Source organism: Seriola lalandi, unplaced genomic scaffold (genome assembly GCF_002814215.2).
Source record: "Seriola lalandi dorsalis isolate HSWRI2012SDOR001 ecotype SW California unplaced genomic scaffold, Sedor1 jcf7180002054319, whole genome shotgun sequence".
Classification (NCBI taxonomy): Eukaryota; Metazoa; Chordata; class Actinopteri; order Carangiformes; family Carangidae; genus Seriola; species Seriola lalandi.
The window spans coordinates 384893-410591 of NW_019524872.1; the positions used below are offsets into that span (position 1 = coordinate 384893).

General features: G+C 41.7%; 1 protein-coding gene across 2 annotated transcripts in view; it reads right to left on the minus strand.

Moving 5' to 3' along the window:
• Positions 1-25699, minus strand: part of prmt3 (protein arginine methyltransferase 3) — a 52205-nt gene that overhangs the window by 23470 nt on the left and 3036 nt on the right. For both annotated transcript variants that reach the window (XM_023406915.2, XM_087174146.1), the window contains 6 exons: positions 24790-24955; positions 24124-24265; positions 22250-22315; positions 20812-20933; positions 17467-17566; positions 5113-5191 (listed from right to left, as the gene is read on the minus strand). In XM_023406915.2, coding sequence (XP_023262683.1) covers positions 5113-5191; positions 17467-17566; positions 20812-20933; positions 22250-22315; positions 24124-24265; positions 24790-24955 — 675 coding nt within the window. The remainder of the gene's footprint in view (positions 1-5112; positions 5192-17466; positions 17567-20811; positions 20934-22249; positions 22316-24123; positions 24266-24789; positions 24956-25699) is intronic.

Below are 25699 nucleotides of genomic sequence, written 5' to 3' on the forward strand. Positions count from 1 at the left end.
GTGCTGTGGTGTGGATGGAGAGGGAGAAAGACGAAGGGGAAGAAGGAGGGGGGGGGGGTACACGGGCGTCCCCAGATTCATGGCTTTGACATCTGCGTCCTTCTCGACTCGCTGCTCACAGCCCGTTTGTCATGCACCCCCCCTTTCCACCCTCTTCTCTTGCTCTCTCCATCTCCCCCATTGGTCGGCTGTGAAAGAGGGAAAGACGGTGTGGGAGGGGGCATGGGACAAAACCGATCCCTTTTCCCTGGACGCTGTGCTGTGCCAGGCATGCAGGGACACATTTAAGGATGGAGGGGAGGTTAATGTAGTGGGGAGAATGAGGGAGCCGCTGTAACTCTCTTCTAATGTAGCTTAAACACACATACAGCAGCAGTACTGCAGGGCTGTACTAATAACTCAGCACAGCCACGTGCACACACACACACTGAAATATACTTAAGAACAGAAGTTGATAAATGTAATGTGACACAATTACTGTATTAAGATCAACATTAGATAAATTAAGTTAAGGTACGGGCCTTTGTTGTGGCTGTTACATTAAGGTGCAGTCTGGCTGTGCAGAAATGCAGGAATATTCTGCTTCACAGATTTGCACATAAATACTGCCTGGGGCATGTTTACCTCTGAACAAAAATAATAATATGGAGGAGGCTCCACTCACAGTACAGACACAGGTAACTAACCTCTTTTTAGTTCCTGGCACCATGCACGCATGCATGCTGAATTAGCCATGAGAAGTAAACAGAATTTATCAAATTAGTGAAATTCTCAGCCTCTCACAGTGCTTTCACACGTTGCATTGCAACCCTGAACCTATCTCGACATTACCCTGAGGAGCCGTATGTGAGAACGCAAATGTCCGAATTAGTTGGACAGGACATTAAATGGACTTTACCCTGCCAGCTCCCTAGTAGTAGTCTGGAGAATTCACAACGAGCGAGTGGGCCTGCCGATGACGCCTCTATCCTGCCTCCTGTACGCTCTACCCAGGCGTCACCCCTCGCCTTAAGCAAACACAATATGTCCAGTAGGTGAGAATGCAACACTGGCCAATGCCAAGACCTGAATCCCTGGACACTGCTATAACAACAACAGCTATACTGACCTTAAAACTAATTTCAATTCAAAATAATAAAAACAACAACAAAAAAAAACCAAACAACAAAATGCTTATATATGTTATTCTAGAAGTCACTTCAGCAATAGTACAGCAGCAGGGGCAGGACCAGAGAGGATCCATAGCCCCCGGACTATATGCTATTTAAATAGACATAGTGTCAGGACTATGTTTTAGGATGTCAAGCTTAAAAAGATTTCCTGGTTCCATATTACACCATGATTAGAGCCCAGTGCTCCACTTGTTCAAGTCTATGGTGCTGCTGGACTACTTTTCTTTGTTTTCATAATACTTCCCACAATGCTCCCTGGCAGTAGATCCAGTGAGAGAAGCCCGTGTTGGGAGCGTCAAGGTTAAAGGCTCATGACGAACCATATGGTGTCCTCTGACCTGTCACTTTCTGACTCGCTCAGGTCGCACCTTCGCCTGTCCAATCTCCCTCGCTAACAGATCTGTCTCTATAGGTGAGTGTGACCTCTCCCTCACGTCCCAAGGAGCGACTAAAGGCAATGTGGTGGAACCGTTCCTTAGTTGGGTCACATTTGGCACAAGCCATTAAATCTGGTCCGTGGCAGCGGTGGGATGACACCGGAGACTGACATGCACACAAACACGCACAAAGGAAAATCCCTGAAGAGCAAGGGTCTTTCCATACGTGTCAAGCTGTAGTCTTAGTGCACCATAGGGTTTCATTATTTTGACTCAAAAACCTCATTTCAAATATCCATCTTCTATCTTTTGCTTCTAATATCTTTGGTTACACGACGCATTAAATGAGACAAAATAAAACAGGAGTACAACAACATGTCAAGCAGCATGAAGTCAAACCAACACTGCCAGGTTGCCACTGAGGCAAAGTGTGAAAACTCAGACGCCAAACTCAGCTACTGTATCCATGTCTCTCCTCTTCGCCCATCCTTCACGCCAGCCGTACAGGAGACATGTTGTCTTTAAAACAGCTGTGTGTCAGCTTGAGGTGAGCTGCTGAGCCTCCCCGCTGACTGGACCATTCCCATTCAGCTGTTTGTTGCACCACCTCTGAGCACCGCCTCTTTCAAGTGAAGATAATAAACAAAAATCTGTCATACATTTCCGGCTTTGCTTGGATTGGATTGTATAAATCAAGGGAAGTACTGCAATGTTTGCTGCTTGTATAGACCCATGTGCAATTTGACACAGCCAGTGGGAAATAGAGGAAAACACTCCATTAATTCCCACGTGTTACTTTTAATAACCAAGGGATTATTACAAGGTGTCTCCCTGCTGGCAGGTTAAATTTCAGGTAAATCTGACCTCAGTATCACTCCGCGCTGCCCCACCAAATATTCCTTTGTTGAGTTGCTAACACATGCATATACACAACATGTGGATTCATTTCATCAATAGTACAAATATTATAAGATTTGCAGAGAAAAACCTTTTTGGGGTTGAAAACTAGAGTTAGACAAATTACCTCCTTTGTAAATTTAATGTTTGCTGAAAAGCTATGGAAGTATTTCTGTGCCATCTGAGTTTGAATATGAATTTCTAAGATTGAATTTTTTCAGTATCAAAATCAGACTTTGAATTTTAAAAACCATCAAATTTCTAGCACTGAATTTTTTTTTGCCTCTGAATTTTTTTCAATGTTGAAATAAATTCAGTCTAAAAAAATTCAACCTCAAAAAATTCAGTCTAAAAAAATTCAATATCTCAAAAAATTCAACATCTCAAAAAATTCAACCTCAAAAAATTCAACCTCAAAAAATTCAACCTCAAAAAATTCAACCTCAAAAGAACCAGACTCAACATCCGGGTCACCACGGAGAAGCAATCGATCCCTGTCTCAATTAAGCCAACGTCCAGCCAATCATCTTACGGTCATCTGACACCCACCCAAGTAGGACAGACCGGTCCAGCCATGGCCACGAACGCAGGTGATGGTGTTTCGATGAGTCTGTTTACTTTATTTGTTTTAATGAGGTGGCGTTCGTGAAAACTGCGTTAGTAACTAGCTAACTGTAAGTAGGCTATTAAACCGTGATAGTGTTAACTGGTGACAGTGTTTCCCTCAGGATTTTAGAAGAAGGGGAGGGGGTAATTTTAACACTGTACAATTAGAGACGGCAGGTGCAGGGGCTGACTGGCAGAGATGGTAGATGGTGAAACGCTGTTTATTTTTTATTTTATTTTTTTCTGTGGGAAACAGTGGGTGACAGCATATCGTGGTTGCTCTAAGTTAGTAATGGCAGCTGTTGACAAACGGCTACAAGCAACAAACCAGTCTATACCCACCAGTCCTCCCGTTAGCTGACCTACCCTCCTTGCTTTACCTGTATTTAGCCCAGCCTGCTTACCAGAAGCTGCATTCATCAGCTCCTCTTTGACTGAACGATCCCATTTCCCATATTTTTCCATACTCCTTATTAAAATGAAACAGATCATTTCTGAGTATTTATTCCTCGGACTGCGCTCCTTAAACAACTGTTATAGACCACTGTGGCCCAGAATTATATGTTTCCATTCGCGCGTCTATTTTGTCTCATTAGTTATTGTTTTCATACAGCTACGGGTTGTCACGAGAACCGATACTTCGGTACCAAGTTGATGTCGAGATGCAAAAAATACGTCGGTACCTGCATTTTCGGTACCATGATTACCGGATATACAACTTTTCCTTTGTGTGTTCCAGCGGTCGTTATGGAAAATAAAGCAATAATGGAAGCTGTACTGAAGTGGAGTTTGAATGAGAATCCTTAACAGTTACTACTAACGCAGTTTTCACGAACGCCACTTCATTAAAACAAATAAAGTAAACAGACTCACCGAAGCACCATCACCTGCGTTCGTGGCCATGGCTGGACCGGTCTGTCCTACTTGGGTGGGTGTCAGATGACCGTAAGATGATTGGCTGGACGTTGGCTTAATTGAGACAGGGATCGATTGCTTCTCCCTGGTGACCCGGATGTTGAGTCTGGTTCTTTTGAGGTTGAATTTTTTGAGGTTGAATTTTTTGAGATGTTGAATTTTTTGAGATGTTGAATTTTTTGAGGTTGAATTTTTTTAGACTGAATTTATTTCAACATTGAAAAAAATTCAGAGGCAAAAAAAAATTCAGTGCTAGAAATTTGATGGTTTTTAAAATTCAAAGTCTGATTTTGATACTGAAAAAATTCAATCTTAGAAATTCATATTCAAACTCAGATGGCACAGAAATACTTCCATAAAAAGCTGAGCTGTCCCATTTGATCATACATTTTCACAAGCTGTTCTCCATTTGGTCGCGCCGGCAAGTCCAGGGAAACTCGCTTAAAATGGAGAACAGGCAGCACATAAGGTCTGAGGTTGAATCGCTATCAGCTGATGATTAAACAGCAGCAGGCAGTGGAAATGCTGTTGTAAATCTGAGTTTAGTCTTTTGACTTCTCTTTATTGTTGGCAGAGACACTACCTGTTTCATTTGAATCAGCACATTGCATATGTATTTATTAATCTGTATTGTTTACAATGCTGTTTGTACATTCGGCATGGAGCTCTTGATTCAGGTGTGCTGAAGTGGAACAGAGTGCAAACCATGGCCAGTTGGCACAAAGCTGCTCTGTACTGGTCAGGTTTTGGAGCGCACCCAAGAGAGTCTGTATTTACTGTAAATTTTCACACTGGTGGGAAGGTGAGTTTGGCTCGCAGTGACACTATAGCAGAAACACACACCCCTTGACACCCCCCCTCCCACCTCCCACATGCCACTTTGGTTGATCGCCAGTATTTCATCACTCTTAAAATTAAAAATGATTTCACAAAACATTACTGAAAACAAATTTTCTGTGGAGAAGGGAGTTTCTGTGAAATCTGATATTTGGAAAAAAAAAAAAAAAGGTTTATTTATATGAGAAAATGAATATATGAGTATCAAAAGCTAATTCTGACCAACACATAGATTCTAATCTAACCAAACTATCCTTTGCGTGATCTGGATTCTGTGGTGAGGACAGGAGAAAGAATATGTGACCTACCTGAGCCACCGTCAGCCAAGTAGAGGTCTCTGGCGTACAGGACTGAGTCCAACATGGACTCAAACAGCAGGAAGTAACCCTGGAAGAGAGGAAATACAAGTTACTATCTCAGCTTCTTATGGAAAAAGTTCACTGAACAAAAGACAAAAGCAGCTTCTCATTCAGCATCACCTGCTGCCTTCGACAGTTCCAGGCATGTAATAAATGCAGGCCAGGAGACGGCTACAGAACTGCTGGACAATTCAATTATTTTTTAATCCAACATCACCAGGGTGAAAATGTGAATTAGCAGTGACTGTGAATTGAGTGATGTGCCCACGTGGTCTGCCGCCCTGCATCCAAAGGTTTGACCCTGGGCTGACCTCGTGTTCTGCTCCAGTAAACTGCACATTAACCGTGGTATTATTTCATTAATGCTGAAATTGAGTTTTGTCCACATCTTTTAGGCTTCGACCTGAGTGGCAGATACTGCTGACAAATGGCTTTTTCCACCTACCAGCCCTTCAACCAGAAAACCCGACCAATCGTGTGAGCTCGAGCTGCAACGCTGGCCCCTTCAATATGTTATTTGTGAGCACAACATCTGGGCTGGTTCAAAACTTATGGGACGGCACATCTCCATCAGGGACAAGGAGGTGGAGCAAAATCCCTACATGCGCATTTTACTCTAACTTCTGTGAGCTGTGACACTGACTGCCTCCTTCAGGAACAAAAAAACCCAACAGTGCTTTCAGATCTGTGCTTCAGGATGAAAACACAAGCATAACGAAACGCAACATATTCAGTTTTCAATCTGGATATAATTTTTTTCTCACAATAAATGCCTTCACCTGGACATAACTCATGAAAATGCTAAAACAACAATGAGAAATCAATGTGATAACAAATCTTTAGTGCTATCATGGTGTATTCTATATTTGTAAGTTTGGGAATATTTGGGAAATGGCTCGCTACCAGTGTATTTGGAGAGCTGCACCCATCTGAGCAAGAAAATAAGCGGCTACACAGTGATACAACTGATGAAATTTGTAGTGTGAACTCATTCACGATAGCTTAGTTATGTTTAAGAATCAAATATGTCTGATTTTTCTTCAGTGAAGGGAAAGAGGGACAAGGAGAGGTGAGGGCCAGGGCAGGAGATTAAGAGTGAGTGAGTGTGTGAGTGTGTGTGTGTGTGTGTGTGCATTCGTATGATGAAGACAAAGTGGAAAGCAGGAGAGAGGAAGAGCACGACAGAGTGATAGAGAGAATGCAGTGGCCAGCTGAATAGCAATTCAGCGAGATAAGAGCCTTATTATTCAAATCCAGAGTTGGAGAGAGGAGAGGAGGGCGAGCAGCAGACAAACAGCGGAAACAGCCCTGATTTATAACTCCAGAATCGTCACCATCGCTGTCATATGCCTGAGCTGATAATGATGACGGCGATGAAGCTGATATAACCAACTCAACCTCTGTGAGCCGATAAGGGGAAACATCCTCTCCGTTTATTGATAGTGGACTGGTCTCGAACCAAAGTCAGACTGGCCGCTCGCCTGCTGCCGACTGACGTGGTCCAGTCGATGTCCTTAGCGACAGAGCAGGTCATTTTTAAAACCCCCTCACACAGAGTACACCGGCCTCGTAATTTAGAGCCCAATTTCACAGGACACTGATTCGCTTGAAGGAAAGAGGATATGAAAGAGAGAGAGAGAGAGAGAGAGAGAGAGAGAGAGAGAGAGAGAGAGAGAGAGAGAGAGAGAGAGAGATGCCTGAAAGCAGAGTCACACCTTACTTTTATTGTCAACAATGCTCCAGGATTACTGCCCCCCCCCCCATGTCCTGCCAGCAAGCAGCACGTACCACACCTCCCTAATTCATGCATCTGCAATATTAATTACCAAAAACACAGATCCAATTCTGTGTCTGTATGCTATTTCACTCACACCAACTGTCTGGTATCACAAGAAGGTGTTACAAAGTTGGACTTTTAATGATGCAAACGTATCCTTCGAGGCAGGCAGAATTGATAAGTTTAATTATGGGAATATAGTATCTAAATTGAGTTCTGGCAGTTCCATCAAATTCTGACCAACAGTGTTTTAGGAGTGATTTAAGACTTAAAACCTTTCATTAAAAAGCCAACTATGTTTTTGATTCAAGTTAATTTTCTTGGATTAATTGTTTGAAATGCTGGAAGAGAATGAAGATCAATTTGGTGGAGGCTGCAAAGGTTTGCAAGAGGGGCCCATCATTTATGAGAAATGACCACAACCTGAGTGTAAACAACTGAGCTTTTTACACCACAAACTATACTGTTATACTGATATGTTGCGTTAAGTCCGAAAAATACTCTGACATTTTGGGATCTTTGCTGATTTGCAAGCTTTCTGAAAGTTAAATGAGAAGGTTAATTCAAGCTCTGTGTGATTACAACAGAGATAGCAACATGTTTAGCCTAGCTTAGCACAAAGAGTGGAGGCAGGTAGAAACAGTTAGCCTCTGTTGAAAGAGCAAAAAAATTAAAAATAAATTCAAGAAACTAACTTTAAAACTGTCTTAATCACGATGTGTCAGCAATGAAGCTAACTGCTACTGTAAAAAAAAGTTAAAGTATCCCTCTAGGAGTTAAGGCCTTTCCCGATTTACTGGCGTTTCTCACAAAACAATCTTGATGTACCTGCAAAAGAGTGATCGACCTGGTTTAAAAAATTAGTTAAATGTAAAGTTAAAAACTACACCAAGAAAAAAAAAAAAAAGAAAAAAAAGGCTTTATCTGCCTCACATTCTCTTTTATCTCACTTCACTTTATCTTCATTGACTTGTGTTGAGAAAAACAAGATTAAATCTCAACTAGACTTATTTACTAACTTTTTTGATACCATTTCCACCAATCGATCCGTGTGTCTGAGGGCTCAGTGATACAGACAGGTGGAGGTGTTAGCGTGAGGAAACAGCTCCGTTTACTGTCAGGCTGGAGCAGGCGATGCTCTGCAGTATAGTCACTGTGCATTTCCATAAAAGAGACTAATGAAAACCTAATGAGAATGGGCTGGAGCAGCTTATACACATTAACAAAATTAGCATATAAAACACATTCCCCTGAGTGGGCTACCGCACGCACTCACATACACATCCACGTATGCAGCAACACACACACACAAACACACACACACACACACACACCAACACACACACCAACACACACACCAACACACACACCAACACACACAAAAGAAGAACACTTTTACAGTTGTGTTACCTTTGTACTTGTTTTATTGAGTTATCAGTGCCCTTAATTTTACACTAAAAGCTATTATGTATTACAGATGGAGAACTTTTATAATTACTGCTGCAATGTTTTCCTGTCTTTAGTTGCTGGAGGCACAGTAGAAATTTTTTTTTACAATTTACAGAACCCTTGTCCATCAACCCTTGGGACACTGATTGGCTGTCAATTATAGGTACCAAGAGACACGTTGGTACAAAATCTGCATCAGCTGTTTACACTTTCCTCCTCCCTCCAGTTCCTCCTCCTCTCCTTCTGCATTCAACACACGTGTTCCTCAATTACTGCAGATCATCATCACTTCCAGTCCCGAGAGGGCCAAGGCAAAATAAAGGAGATGGTGTGCATGCATGAATGTGTGTGTTTCTGGATGTGTGTGTGTGTGTGTGTGTCTGTGGGTGGGAGTACTTTCATGCTTCACTGAATACTGAAGGCAGCACCTCCACGTCAACATGCCTCCTCTATACTAGTCTGTGGTCAGATTACACCAAATTAGCATAAACATATCGCAAACATCGCTGTAATAGATTTTAGTGTGTTATTGCTTCAAGTGTATACGGTGCAGGTTTCAATATCGGCCTGATTTCCATTTTAAAGCCATGCAAATGAAAGGTAGTGCAACAGCAAAGTAATTTGCAGTATAGCTACAAGGTTATTAGAAGCAGCGGCTCCTCAGAAACCAAGGACATCCTGTGTTTTTAGATGTTACAGCGATTTCCATTGCCTGTAAAATACAATCAAAATAAGGATTCAAGGATGTGCATGTACCTATTATATTTATCTTCTGTTTAATTTCATGGTCCAAAATTTCTACCATTTTTTGTATTACGTCTTTACTAAGACAAAACAAACCCTCACAGACATCAAAGATGTACAGACATAAGGTATGCAGTCTCTATCCTTTTAAGTCCTGTCTCTATACATTCATGAATTGGGAGTCACTGAGTCTTTGATTTGATTTGTCTCTGCCTCAATTTGTGCCAACCAGAAATTTGTGCATATTGCCATCCACTGCTATCATTGCAGTGGCTTTATATGAATCATGCTTCATCTAAAACCCGTTTCATGTTCAGTCTGAACATATCTTTCCCCCCTGGGGAAATAAAGCATATTTTATCTCATCTTACCTATGTTGTATTTGTCCTTTACTCTCTCTCTCCTTTCATTATTTTCTGTTCTATAAATTGTTAACCTAAATACTGTTGAACAAATGAATGAAGGGAGCACGACATAATTAAACCTCGTTAGGTTTTACAGGCTGCGTCTAGCTGTAATGAGCAAAGAACCTCCATCATGTCACCAGTAGACCTCATTACTAGATAATCTGATATGTAACACAGGCCAAAGCATGAATTTACTGTTTGGATTTTGGGAAAGGCACCTATAGATGAAAACCCATTTGCTTTTAAGGTCAAAGTCTAACTCAGCAGCCTAAGAAATAAAGCAGTATTTGCCTTTGTGTGCCTTTGTGTGAAATAAAAAGTTATAGCTTTGAATTCACACATACACTATAAAAATCCTAATACACTTGTATTCGGCGGTGTACTTGTCCAAGCATTCATGGGCCGTTATTAAATTCATCATTTTGAAGGAACAAGGGGGCCATTTCTCTCCACAAAAAACAATGTCAGCTGAGTGATGCAGGATTATGGGTTTGGGTTTATGAGGATGTCTGTTTGAGGGATACATCAGGTCGTCAGGTTCACGTTCTGCATGCAGCAATGCTACTCAAACCAGGGAGCAGCTACCCCTTTACTTTGGTTGTTTGGAGAACTGCAACGTTGCATTTTGGATATAAAGAGTAGTTATTACTGTATTGAATTGCGCAATTAGTCTTAATATACCACCCTGCTTCACTAGGCACTAAGAGGAAGAAAAAGAGTTGCATGCTGTGCTAATATGCAACACAGATATGTCTTTCTGATGGATTTTGTGGACTGACATACTTATGACATTATACGGCTATGTGACATGAGTGATGGATGACTGACGAATGAATAGCAATATTTTAGGAATCGCTCTCCGGCAGGAGGAAACATGTTTTGTGTGCAAGTGTAAAAGTATAAAATCTAGGTGAAAATCAGTCTAAACAAATCTGCATGATTATCCGTATACTCCACATATCCAATTACCTGGATTACAATTCACCACAGCAGCAGAAACCTACCTAATATTAACAACTGGGATGAGTTAAATGCATTAGAAGTTTTGTTACATAGGCAGCTGGCTGAAAACCACTTCCTGGAGTGTTTGAAGGTCTTAGAGAAGTAAGTACAGCCAATAAATCCTCATTAGAACATGGACACACCTGTGGCGCCATCACTGTCTGTGTGTGTGTGTGTGTGTGTGTGTGTGTGTGTGTGTCTGTGTGTGTGTGTGTGTGTGACTGACAGTCAGTCAGACTGAAGGACAGGATGACTGATGACTACCTCCTTCTTCTAGGGCAGGTGAAGCTCCCAGCACTGATTATGAGGCTAAAGAGGAAGGGCTGCCATTAATTTGAGTTCACAACACTACCACACACATTGATTCGGACTTTGTGTGCGTGTGTGTGTGTGTGTGTGTGTGTGTGTGTGTGTGTGTGTGTGTGTGTATATATATTTCTGTTCCACTGACACTTGTTTTGTAGTCAAACTATGTTCACCTCAGGGTAAAATATCGGAGACGTGGGCACAAAGAAATCCTCCACAGGGGAGAAGTTGAACACAGCTCTTTGATACTTCTCTTGTTCAGGGATCCTTTCACATTTTAATGAAACAAACTGAACATCCACCCACCCAAGGTGAGTTACAGCACACCTCAATAAGAGCTATTCAAGGATCCTGGCCATTGCCTCCGTCCACAAACTGTTATCAAAAACATGATATATGATGCAGGGTCAGCATTCATGGTGAAAGACTAAATATTCTTTCAAGGAAATGTCAATACTTCATTTCTATCATCATATTTCATATTATTTCGTAAAACTTGGACTATATTACCCTTTAGAAATACAGTAGGATCAGGCCATTATATTGCAGATTCCTTAGAAGCGATCAGGGTCTTGATCGGTACAGAATATTCCCTAATCTGAGCAGTTGACAGAGCAGTCTTTAATAACTTGTAAGGTTCACCTCAGCATTTCAGCTTTGCGGCAGGAAAGGACGGGACTTTTGAAATGGAAAAGAGACAACAACTTGGTACTATCTGCAGGTTTGATGGGCGGTAAAAAGGAGAAAAGTCTCATTTAAAATGTGGCCAGAACTGCCTCAGTCTAATATACCGAGACATATCATGACAATATGGACAAAGATTATATACATTATATTATATAATCTTTTTCCTCATGCAAGGGATATTAGTTGATTTCAAACACAGCATGTCTCCTGGTTGCCTTTATATTTTTTTGGTTCCTGTTGGTGTAGAGATCGATCTCCTGATTTTTTCTCTTCTGACTGCAGCCTAAATGATTGTTGAACGTGTGAGACCTAAGGAACTGGTAATGTGAGGGATTGGCATCAACATCAGACACTTATATGTAACAACTTATATGCTTTTCTGCAGAGTTGAAATGTGAAGTTAGAAAACAGGACAATGACTCGCCATGGCACCTGTCAGTGTGCAGACTTGCATACGAAACACTGCTGAAATATTTCTTTCTATCTTATCATTACAGCTGCTGGACTGATCTAATAGATATCATGTTATCTTTATTATTACAGTTATCCACATTTGGAAATTAAATTCTGCAAAAATAGAGTCGGATATACAGATTATATCAGTGTGAGCTCACTGTGTCCAAGTTAATGTATTCAGGGTGGACTTTTCCATTGAATGCAGATAACAAGTAAAGTTATTGTCTTGTTTGTGGTTTGTCTCTAGTGATTTTCAGAGCTCATTTTAAGGCTTCAGTTCTTAATGCAGAGTCCAGTATTATGTAACAAAAGTTTGTTAAAGCCAACTCTCGCCCGACAGTCTACTCTCATGTCCGTTTTTGTATGACCGTGCCATTAAACACTATCAAGCTAGCAGGCCCATCACCTGTGATTGATCTTAGAGTGACAATCTTTATTTAGCCTTTGGGGAACTCAGCCCCCCCCCCAGTCTCTTATCTGCTCTGGACTGTTTGTTTTTTGGTGTGCTGAGAGAGAGGACCGATCAATGTTGTGAGTTATGAAATGACAGTGGTTCTGCTAAAGGCAGTCTCTCAAACACTGCCACAGCAGACACTCATTTGCCCCCTTCTCCTCCTCCTCCACCAACACCACCACCACGGATACACCACATTCATCACCCAACTCTGTCTATTAGCCCTGTAACCACCGTCTGTCTGCTCGATCCAACAACTCTGACAGCTGAACATCACTGATATAATCCTTTGTTTCTCTTCCATAACAGCCTTTAATTATCAGGTAAGTAACTTATTACTTCATGAAAAAACTTTTACAACTTTACAAGGTTCTGGTATATGAATAGTTCCAGCTCTTTTTTAAACTCCAACACCCTTTTAATCATTTCTGACATCTGTTGTTAATGATAGGATCTCATGACATACAAAAAAATAACTGAAGGTCAATTACACAGCACGAATAAAACTCTGAGTAATACAGCTGTCAAAATAATAACTTAATGATGTAAAGTATCCACAGCAATGAGAGTGAAAAATAGCATTTGTAAAGATGGCTGTTAAATTAATGAAAATGTAATTAAGTGAATACTCTTGACATTTTGTGAAATGTGCTTATTTCCTGTTTTACAGAGAGTTAGATGAGTTAATCAACCAATTCAGTTCAGCTTTATATTACTTCAGAGAATGTCTTTGAGATCAAGATCGTGTTTGTAAGACAGTTTACATCTCTATGCATCCAACCCCAGGGGTAACACTAGCACTGTGACATGTCAGCCCAGCTTAACATGAAGATGCAAATGAGTGGGGGAAATTATGAGCCGAGCTTAAAGTAAAAAGATAATATCCCTTCCAACAACTTCAAGACCGTCTTATTTAAACACAGTATTTTTTGCTTGCAAACCGCTTTCTGAAACGCTGCGTGCAGTCACTGAGACAGGCTCTTACTGTTGCTGAAGAAATGGCTCTGATGTGTAAGCACATCAACAGTGTCGATGTTTTCCAATTGAACACTCAACAACCAATTTAACATGCTAAATTCACATATGCACATGTAAATAAGACAGTTTTGGAGGAACTCCTTTGATGGGTCTTAAAGCTAACAGTTTCCCCTTTGACCACTAGTAGCACTATGGAGGCATGTTGTTAAATGTGTCCATCCCTAAGTTAAACACTTCAAAGTTGGAGCGACAAGCAAGATTCTGTTCTTTAGTTATACTGAATTAATTTACAGTCCTAAACATTTTTCACTGGATGCCTTCCACTCAATACAGAGCACTTTCCAGGCCACAGAACAACACTTCCAATCACTATTCATCTGATGAGAGATGGATGTAGTTATTGCTTTGATTTTGCCAGTAAGCCCAAGGCTCTCTCACTTGATCCACAGAGCATGGATTTGTAGGCATATTAATTCTACAAATTTCAGATTAATTACACTGTTCAGTGACAGACTCACTGGACTGTTACACTACACTTTCTACCTACTAACTAACCTGAGTGTAGCTATGTGAAAAGTAGCCAGGTTTCAGTTCTGGTTCTCTTTTCCTTTTTATTTTAAATCAATCCTATATTCCTTGCAACAACAAAGCATGTGGCTTCTATGCACAGAAGAAATGCTGGATGTTAATCTATTCTTAGTTACACAATTCCCCCTATGCATCCCTGCCATTGCTTTGACCCAATTAGACCATTCTCTGGTGGCCTTAGCAAGCCTCCAATCTGTGTTAGTGTGTGTGTTTGAGTGTATTTGGAGCAGGGTCAGATGAGACCAGAGGCATGCATTACAGCCATGTCAGGTCAAGGTATTAAACCTTGATCAAAGTCACAAAGATGCAGCGGTTGGACGTCGTTTCGCAAATTTACAGTTGAAAGTGACCAGGATGTTTGGGCATAAGGCAGAGAGGAACTACACCAACTAGGCCAAGATTAATCGAAATGACTTTAAAGTTGGTTACCGTGGTAACGGAAAGCAAACCCTTCTTGAGCAGTTATTTTATCAGCAATATAACAGAAGAGAAACTGTGTTTATCTTATGACAGAGCAGCCAAATAAACTCAGTGTTTTAATAAAAACGTAATTGAGCTTTTTCCATCTTGTCATAAGCAACCACGATATGCTGAATACTGTGCAACTAGTTTTCCACACCACAGCATGGCACAGTAATCAAAGTTGTTTACCATGCGTAGGAGACGCCTGTAGCTCTTCCATCTAACAGCTCACTGTGGCTGCTCCTTCTCGTTCCATTACTCCCAGTAATATTTAAAACTGATCTACTGCTTTGTTGACCCATTTAAAACAAACAGCCACTGTCGGTGCTAACCTCAGTGACGAATACATTGCCTTTCCTGCGACTGCTTCACAATAAAAGCCAGCTGAGCGCTTTAAATGTGAACTATCTGCAGTAGGTGATGATGTTCAAATTGCATTTGCAGTAATTTGAAACAGCTGTGATACAGCTGCAAGCGAGTTACCAGTGAACACTGAGGCTGATATCAATAAAATAAAATTACAAATCTTAAACCTAGATTTTATGCAAGCATCATTCCCTGTGACTCCTCAATTGGCAAAGAAAACCAATATATAGAGTTAATTACAGAATTTAAATTCATTGACTGGCTAAATGTTTGGCATGTCAAATAGTTTTTTAGAAATGAATGGTTTTATCTGTAGAGTTGTTAACTTTGAAAATTAAAATGGATGGAAATTTAACAAGAGATGTTAAATTATATTTTTGTAAAGCACATTTAAAAATCAGATCAAATCAGTGTTTTTTTTAATAAAGGGTTTTGTAATAAAAAGATTATTTTACAGACTCAGTGGTTAATTAAGGATCAATCTTATATCTGCTCCCTACACTACCTGTAAAAATTAACATTCTATAAAATATTTAGAGGATTTATATTTAAAAGGAATACATTCAGTGATGTGGAAAATTTACAAAGAAGGAGAAATAAAGTCTTTAAAAACAAAACAAAACACAGCACCTGTGATTTATATGACAAAAAGGAATCTGGAGCAAAAAATAGAAAGAAGTCACATACTAGAGTGATGACATCTCCAGAATCCCTCTGAGGTAATAAGATACTACCTGGGTATAAGACAGAACCATTAAAGTTTAATACAGTCTAACGCCATTTGCACTGGCTGGAAAGTCTACTCCTGTGACAACTGTCATTTTTCCATTTTATACAGGCAGATTGGAGGGCAGCTTTTGAAGTCCTGGCCACTCTGAGAAATGTCTGCCATCTCCACCGTGATGAGAAGTGACTGGAGGATTCTTAGATTTATTAGCGCTCTGTGAGCCGGTGTCATCAGAGATTACGTCCCCTATCCTTCACCGTTCCACCGGCACGTCACCCGCCGAATTTCAATTTCCCTGGTGAGAGGATGGGAAGGCTCTGGCTGGCGACCCCTGCTCATGACCCTGGGGTTTCACGATGGATGGTGGAGGTGGAGGGGGGACAGATATGGGATGCTCATGAATTAAGGATGACTTCAGTGGTGCGTTCAACTTTGGCCGTGCCGCCTGTATCGCCACAGAGAATCTCCCTGATAAATGGGCATCAAAGGGAAGGAAGACTGCTTTTCCTTGTTTGGTATTCACAGGAGCTCATGGTCAAGTTTAGCCGCGTTTAAGCCATGTTTAAAACATGCATCACTGCTGCTGGCACCTTGGATCCTGCACGCTCGTTGGGTGGTAAAGGACCGATTTGAGGTTGAGTTGAGCGTCTACATTTTGAGTATATGTGCATATATGTTCAAAGAGTTCACTGCTGGACAGAAAATAAGCTTCCGAGATATTTTCACACCACACATGTAAGCCAACTTACTGGTCTCAGAATAGGCCAAAAAGTAGATGCATATTAAGGCAAAACCTGTGGTTCCCATTAAGTGCAAATTCTAAACAGTCCAGGAAAAATGAATTCAAAAAACAAACATGTTGAGGTCTAGCCTGGTCTCAATCAACTCGCTTGTTAACTAAAGCATGCAGCAGTGCAGTGCTCCCTTTCACTTGTTTTTGGCCTTGCTATTGTACATTGAGGATCCTCAATGTACTAAATGCATATACATGAAGTCAAAGGGGCTTTGAGCAAATCAAGCTGCCACATGTTTGTAGAGAAGGAGAAAGACTTAATGAAACTTGAAAGACTGACTTGTTAAAAGTTGTGACTGACTTACCACACTATTAAAACAATACTTCATCTCTATTCAGAAGCCATTTCAAGTGAAGATCTTGGACTTCAGTAAGAGTTGTAGTGAGTCTGAATAACTTATCACTGTCTGTTAAACAAATGATCGCTGCTATCTTACTTTTCAAATTAGTAGATATTGTTTTGCAACACTAACCTCTAGTTTATAATAGACTTGTCTCATAGTGGACACGTCTTTTGTGGGTGTGTCGATGTAGCCGTTGTATTGGGTACCAGGTATGTTTTGTGTCCATGTCCAGGCTTTAGCCATTTGACATTACTAACTTTCCACTATGTACATCTTATTTCAAACACTTTTTATACACTACCCCCTCTTTCAAACCAGTCATATCCACTCATCCACCTGTGCTGGTTTAGTTCTGCCCAGTCAATACTCCGACAATCTCATAAAAAGCCATAAGTGATTAACAGCGGGAAGGTGGTTTGACTGTGACCGGAGCTGTCCACACCAGACTCCCAGAAATGCATTTAAACAAGTGACTGAAACAGGTCTGGAAACCAAATGCGTACATGGAGCATCATTCATCTTCATCAACAGAAGATCCCAAGAAATCACACAGGAGCATTTTGGTGAAAGAAATATAAACTGCCATTTACTGATTCACTTTCTCAGCTATGATTATAAATTAACATGCAACGTTTGAGTTAGAACTGAACTTGCATCATTTTTTTAATGATGCCTTAGAAGTAGAGGCCTTCGACTGCTTCTGCATTCCAACAAACTGCTAAATCATGTATATATGTGTGCACATCCATAAATATGTACTGACCATCCACTCTGAGATGATGATGTCCACCTTCTCCACTGGGAGGTTGATGTCTTCTATGCGGCCTTTGATCAGAGTGATCTTGTCCTCCAGCTGGTTGGACCTGTGGGGAAAGAACAAGAGTCAGAGGACTTAGAAACACAAGTCATGCCAATTTTACGCCATCCAGCGTATTCAACTAACCAATGGTGCTTTGTAGTTTAGCCGCTGTGCACTGTCACTGTTCAAAACGCTGGTTACTACAAACCCCGCAAATCCCAATAACGGCAATTAGATTCTCTCCTACTAAAGGAGATTTAATAGATTTTTTTGCCCACTTGGTGGCAGCGGAACAATGTGTAAACCTGACCTTATAAAGTTGATATGGTGAACCTGTCAGCAAACCCACTTACCCATACAGCAGGCACAGAGCAACATTAGCATTCATTTGAAGTCATCAGTTGATGTTGGGTCCAATATTAACTCACTCTCTTTTAAGCCTTGGTCTGCTCTCTACCAACTCCTGAGGGAAACACATGATTGCTTATCTGCTGAATGCTCTACAGTGTTTACCAGCTGGTTGTCGGCTTCGTCTGTCTGCCGTCTGGTGCTGGGCAGGTATCATACACTGGGTTTATCAGAGCCTTTTCAATAAAAACGGCTGCCTGCTGCTTTCAATGGGGTTGACGAGAGCAGTCGCACTGAATCAAAACAGTAAAGCTGCACGCAGTGAAAACAGAAACAATGAGCTGAAAACACTCCACAGAGCTGAGAGGCACTGCAGACTGGAGTCGAGTGATAATTCTCTGTGGGTTCATCACAATGACCCCTCTCACATTAAACATCGTCATTTGGCCCCTTATTGATATCAGAGTTGAGATGAGTGCAGCTTTACATCACTCAAGATAAGATGACAAGTCGACTGACAAGAACATGAGAGTCACATTAACGACACGCAAGTTTACAAAATGCGTGATGTAGACTGTATCTCTAGATATGCATCCAAACTGTGCAACAATCAATTCCTCTCTGTTTTTAGACAATTTGCAAACTTGTTAAGATCTGGAAATCCGCATCGTCTCTGCTGCGTATATCTTCAGTCTTTCCTGAGTTGTGTAGAAAGTGGGGGGGGGGACTGTAACTGTAGGCCTGCAGAGGTGTCAGGCACAGGTAGGAACTGTAAGATCATTGCTGCTGTTTAAATGATCCTTCCTTTCAGACCGGCCAGTCTGAGTATCAATCTCTGTGAATATTCCATTATCATGACAGCTAATGTTACTGAGGACAGAACAATTACTCACAGCGGCCCAGAGTGCATTTCTGTAGCAGCGATCCTTATCTTGAACTGTCTCTCCCCTCTCTGCTGCACTGCTAACGCTGCTATCACCTCCTCCCAGAATCCAACACCCGCCCCCCACCCCCCACCCCTTCTCCACCTTTCACAAGAGGGAAACACTGTAATCTCATTATTGGGGTAATTTAGAGGACAATGTCAGGACTCTGGGGAGAGAGTCGGTATCTGTGCGGCTTTGTCTGTGTGTGTGTCTGTGTGTGTGTGTGTGCGTGAGAGAGGTGGGAGGAGAGGTTATACATTTCATCATAGGAAATGAGTCTTTGTAAAACACTGGTGTCATTTGATGGTAAATTTAGGCCTTCGTCATACACATTAGGTCTTTTTTTTTCTTCTTAAGTTTACAGTATCACAAAGATTTTCAATAACCATCAACATATAATCTTTTATCGTGACATGGTTTAATGGTGGAATCTCTTTGATTAAGAAAAAAAAAAACACAACAGAAAAGAAGTTTTAAAAATCTAAGAAAATTAGTTTCTAAGAATTGATTAGTTAATTTTTAAATGACTAAAACAGGAACTGTTACATAACTGAAAATAAAGATTTTTTTTACTTGAAGTTTAAGTTCTTTAGTTCATTTAAAACATACTTTTGCATTACTGTCCTGGATTACTCCTATTTATATCGCGCATTAGTGGCTAGTAGACAGACGTTAATCAGCGTACTCTGACAATAGTTCAATATTAATGATATGTTGTCTGTCTTTAGTTCATATTGCCATTAAAAGCTGAATTTGACTCATCTACATAAAATATTCTATAGTTTTTTTCCACTTCGGTGTCACAATTCAAAGCTTTCTATTGGACAATCCATCAATCTCAGCCAGTTTTAAAAAAAAGTATTTAGACATTATCCATTAAGGAAGTGACTGTGAAGGAAGGAAGTCACATCCAGCTTTTCATTTAAACTTCGGCGTTGGAGTGGAGACAGGAGATGGATGCTCCTGCCCAACCAACAGGAGCCACTTTAATTACAATCCTGATATTAACATCAAGACGAAGTGACGGACACACACACACACACACACACGCACACACACACACAGAAACCAAAGACAAAGACCGTAGAGTGGGAGTTTCTCTGTGCATGGGAGCGTTTGTGTGTGTTAACGTGTGTGTGTGTGTGTGAGTGTGTAGGAGGGAGGTGGGGGTTACAACATCTCCCTTTAGCTGAATCTTCACCGCTGGCGGACCTGCGACGCAGCCTGCATGCCAACACACACTCCAACAGCGAGTCAGTGGGCTGTAAAATTAAAACGTCCTTTTCCTTCAGCAAACCCCGTTGTTTTGCTTATACAACACTCTCTTACATAACGGTAATAATAGCAGTCATAATGGCCCCTAACTCAAAAATTCATTTTAGAGGGAGGGGAGTGATGGAGGAAGAGGCTGCAGGTAGACGTGGGGACAGCGGAGGCTCTGGTGGAGGTAAATGGACTCCACTGTGGAGAACCAGCTGCTGGAAAACTGGAAACGCACAGTACCTGAAATTGGACTGATGAGTGTATTAAAAGGCACCAATAGGGGGTCATCTACATGTGTGGGTGAGTGTGTGTTTGTGTGAGTGTGTGTGTGTGTGTGTGTGGCTGCAGGCTTCAGACTGGAGCTACTGCAGGGAAGAAGAAGCGAGGGGTGAACGGGTCAGACTGCAGGTGTAAATTATGTGCATTACGGCCGTGCGACTGACAGCAGCTCTATTGAAGTCAACCAGCTGCAACAAATAAAAAGGTGGCTCGAGGTCACACAGACCTCTACTCCCACAATCCTCTGCTGCACAGGGGAGAAGTCCTGTCTAACCCCCACTATGACAATCACAGCAGGGTTCACATGACTAACAAGTGTAGCCAAGCTAGCGCTTTTGCTAGGAAGTAATTCTGCTAGCATGTTAACTGCCACCGACAGACTGCTGCTTTAAAGTATTTGGGTGAAGGAAACCAGGCAGACTTAGAGAAAGTACGTATCAGAGAAACAGGTTTTAAGGGAAACGTGACTGACTGTAGCGGGAATGTGTCTCACCTGACTATGTCCATGGCTTGATAGATGATTTCTGATTGGTCAACTGCTATCACTTTCTTGGCCCCAGCTCTGGCGGCAAACATGGACAGTATGCCAGTCCCACAGCCCACATCGAGCACCACCTGCAGGACGGGAGGGGAAATTGTTGGGGGTTTGGGAAGTTACCTCAGGGTTCACAACAATGGAAACTTCAGTAGATGCATGTCCAGTTAGAAGGTGTAAAAATGCTCAGGACTGCTGACCCCCATGGGCCACTGTAGCTGGTTTGTCTGAAACTGGGCAGCGAAATGCCGGGGGAGAAAATGGAACCAATTCCATCCAAAATAACTTTGCATATGCAAAAGCACAACATTTCAGCCGTGGGTCTTTATCAGATGAGCTACATATTATCAGTACTTTTATTGCATTTATTTATAGCATTCATGCTCCATTTGGAGTTGTTGTATAGTGCAGGACTCTAACGTCAGCTGGTGAATGGCATTATTCAGATGTCCCTGTGGGAAGCAACAACACTCGAGTCTTAAGTCCTCAGCACCTTTACTGATCAAACTGCTTCTAAATTCTCTAACTAAAACGAACTCTTTTCACTCTAGCCAGTTATTGATTGAGTTTTTAATCAGCTCTATTTCAGGTTCCCATAGGTTACAGTTAATTTGTTCATCTTCCCTCCCAGCTGGTGTTAAATGACCGCAGCACAGCTGCAGTGACGATGCACCCATCTATATGTAACACTGTGCTTATCTGCGTCTCTATTTATGGCAACTTTGAATTCCCTGTGAACATCCCGCTGCCTTTATGGGTTCAGAGAAGTTTGCCAACACACTGCTGACACAACACAAGACAACACACAACTCCTCGCTCCTCTCTACGTCTTTCTGTACTGCTCGGGCACATTTGTGCACTCCCACACCCACCACCCCCACCATCTCAACAGTCCTGAAACAAGAATATCCTGTTTCGTTCTTCATCTACCGCTTCCTGTAGAAGGTGACACTTCCCTCTCTGCCGACTGCTTCGGTCTGACAGGGATAATGTACGTTCCCATCAACACAACCTCCCTCCCTCCTCTACAGCCTCATCCCAGCACTAACCAGCAGCCGCCCATGTAATGGATGGTCATGATACAGGCCACTGCTTCCTGCAACTAAAGGCAATGGAAAAGAGGGGGGGGGTGGGTGGGGGGGGGGGGGGGTTATGGGTTTGGTGGTGGATTGCATGTGTCTGTTATCAGTACTCTGCAGTTGACATTCGAGGTGCTAATAAAGTCACACTGTGTTTTAAATCAGACACAATCTCTTTATTAATGTCTTTCCTGCAAAATGCACACAGCTATTCTTGCTCGACATCCAACCAGCTAACTCGCACATATACACACGTCAATGCACGCACACACACATACACACAATATTGTCTGTTTGCATTCGTGTAGCCAGCTCACCTTGTCTTTGAACACATCAGGGTTGCGGTACATGAAGTCACGGTAACTCTCTGTGCGCACTTTATCCTGTGGAAGAGAACATTCAAAAATAAGAACAAAGCACAAGAGCAACTCTGCTGGAATAAAGGGGAAGGGCTATAAATCGACACTCTGCAGATCATTTGCTTTCTGCAAGTTGCACAGCTGCTTTTGTTAGGATGCTTATGTTGTGATATAAGGTTGAAACAACACAGGTCTTCTCACCTCCCCTGGAGGAAAAAAAAAATCTCAGAGCATGGTATGTAAAGCTTTTTGTATGCGCAGATTCAGATAACTGCAGATCATAACGGACTGTGTGGGATTCTTGGAAATCCAAGAACAAATTTATCGGATAAGTACGTCTGGAAGGTATTTTCCAAGTGGAGGTCAGGTCAGGACTCGCTAATTAACCTGCCAATCAAATCTGCCCAGAAACGGCAGCCCCTCCTCTCCGATGGAAAAGCTACTGAATCAGTTGAAATGACAGTAACGTGCTTTAGTGCGAGATACAGGGAGGAAGCTCTATTCAAATCTGGGCTTTTGGAAAAAAAAAAAAACTTTTCAGTTAGAAAAATATTAATAAGTCGCTCAGATAAACTGTCTAATAAGTCTAATAAAGTCCATGCTGATCATCATAACAAATGCTTGTTATGTTATTATAATCAATACATCATTGGTTCTAATATCTGCCTGAATTTTTCTATTGTAGGAAAATGTAGAAAAAAAAAAAAAAAAAAAAAAAAAAAAAGCATTTAGACTTTGGGTTTAATGATACAAGGAAAATATGAAATACTGCTTTTGTGATTTAAATGTTGTCAGAGGTTTGTGGAGTTGCCTCATAAGGCTCTCAAGTGACAGTGTTGTGCTGTGATACAAATCACAGATGAGGAGCTTCTGATTTGTCTGCAGACAGTTCTCATATGTTTGGGTTGAATTTCACCTTTTAAGACTTATTACAGGACAGGCTCAATGTTTCAATACTGACACGCCCATATGTACACTGAAAGATTTATTAGTCTGAACCTGTCCGTTAAGACAATATTGTGTAAAATAATAACGGTGCTTAGACAAAAATGATTTCTTTCAAATCCCAATTTTAGTATGAAGTAAGGAACTGTTTAACCTCGTTTTGATCATGATGGGACACTAAGTGAAACTCAGGCTGATAAAATTTGATTCATTTGATTGACTTCAATCGGAAGTGACATGTGTCTAACTCAGAGAACATGACACTCCGTTTCATACGGCCTCTCACGCCAACTTGTGAAAAGAGTTGATCACATTCTACTGCAAAGCCCCCCCACAACCCCCCGTCACGTGTTCTCGGCCCCTCCTGAGGTTATGATGGAGTTTACAGCCTGAAGCACACACACATGACGCAAAACTTAACAGTGCTTAGCACCAATCAGGACAGCCAATAGGAATATGTGTAAGCACTGCAGTAAGTAGAACAGGAAGGGAGGAGACAGACCCCCACACCCACACCCACAAACACACACACATACACACACACCCTCCTCAGCTTGCTGACACTTTTCAGGTTTCAGCGCTTAAGGAGTGTAAAAATTAATTTCCACATTTCCAGTATTCGCCGTGCAGCAGTGTCTCACATGAGAGCTCAGCTCTTATTGCTGATGTGTCACTTTGGAGAAACTGTCTTGTCTTCAGTATCAATGTGTGCATAAAGATGATCATTTTCATTTATGTGCTACATCGAAATCTTTCAGCCAAGACGTATGCTGATGAGCCCACTTTTGCTCTGCAGAGACTGCTGCACCCGGAGGGAAGTGACTCACAAGACTGTCAAGAGACCTGCAGGCCTGGTCAGTGTGTGTGTGTTTTTGCAGAACTCAGACCTTCAGCATCTCCTCGTGGATGCTATAATGGCCGTAGGAACTGAAGTAGGCCTCGTCCTCGTCCTCCCGGAGCTCGGCCACGGTGCCCAGGTTTCCAGATCTGCTGGTTTCTGCATTCAGCACCAAACCCTGAGCCAGCAGCCTGAAACAGAACAGATCTGCTTTTAACTTCTTGTATTAGGACATTGGACAAAAGCAGTGACCAGAAAGCAGAAAGCACACACAACCTTCATGCAGGACGAAGTAGTAAATGGAGGAAATGAGAGGCATTCATCTTTTTAACCGTCTTCCAAAGCCCTCCACCCAACCTCACTTTCTGTAATTTTCCCTTATTGCCCCCCTTCCTACCTCCCCTCCACACTTTCACCTCCATGCTGCAGTGGAATTTTCCCTTCCCTTTTTTATCTTTCCCCTTCCTCCAAACTTCTCCCACAAGGTATTCAAGGTATTCTGTTGATGTTTCTGCAATACTGGGTTCACTATGGCCCCCTGCTGGCCCAAGGAGTGTACTGCAGCAGTGAAGCAACACGCTGAGGATACTGCAAGCTCTCAAGAATATAGAAAAAGAAAACAACTTACCCATGACTAACAAGAAATAAACTAAAAGGAACAACCTCAACTCAAACAGTGGTTATAAGACCATGAAAATGCAGAAACGTCACTAACTTGAGTTTGTGCAGGTCATCCATGGCTCTCGACAGCGCCTCCTCTGAGAGACGGGATCTCTCCTCAGCGGCCTGTGCCCTCTGCAGCAGTGCATCATGGGACCCAGCTCTGGACAATGGGCACACTGACACACTTGACTCCTCCATGCCACAGAGCTCCTCAGGGTCTGCCAGAAACACAGAGAAGGGGGGAGACAAACAGAAGATTGGGGCTGTGTTAACCCCTATGTTTTTTATACATCCAATTAATTGTTTGCCGTTTTATTTTTGTGTTTGTTCATTTTGTTTTGTTTCTTTCCTGTTGTACGTGATATTGCTGCTGCACATAAAAGTCTTCCTTGAAGAGACATTGAAGCATCCATCCAGAGGTTTTAAAGACCTCTTATAAAAACAAAACTACATTTTCATTTTACTGACACACAAGGTGTCCAGTGGGTTTTACCAAAGTGTAATCAATAATAATAGCAACTAATGATTTTAACTAATAAATCTTTGCTTTTGTTTTGCTTGTTTGTTTCATTCCCGCCAAGATTGGGAAATCATGAAACGATGTTACAGCCACACATTTTCAGCGTCTCTAAGTGGAACACTAGCTCAAATATCAATTACAAACATCAGAGAGCAAGGGCCTCCTTCTAGAGCGGCCATTTTGCACATTCATTCAACAATCATACAAGGCCCTGGAGGGGAGGGGGGGGACACAGACCAATTTCTACAGCCAGGCGAGTCTGTCAAAAGGCCGAACAAGATAGGTCAAGGTCACTCTCACTCAACCGGAAAATGTGTCAGTCCACTCCACTAATGCTCTCTGCACCAACACACAACCTGCTCCTTCGCTGAGAAGGAACCAGAAGAATAAACCAATATTTGTTACTGTTGCAAACTTGACATGTCGTCTGACAAATGCCATC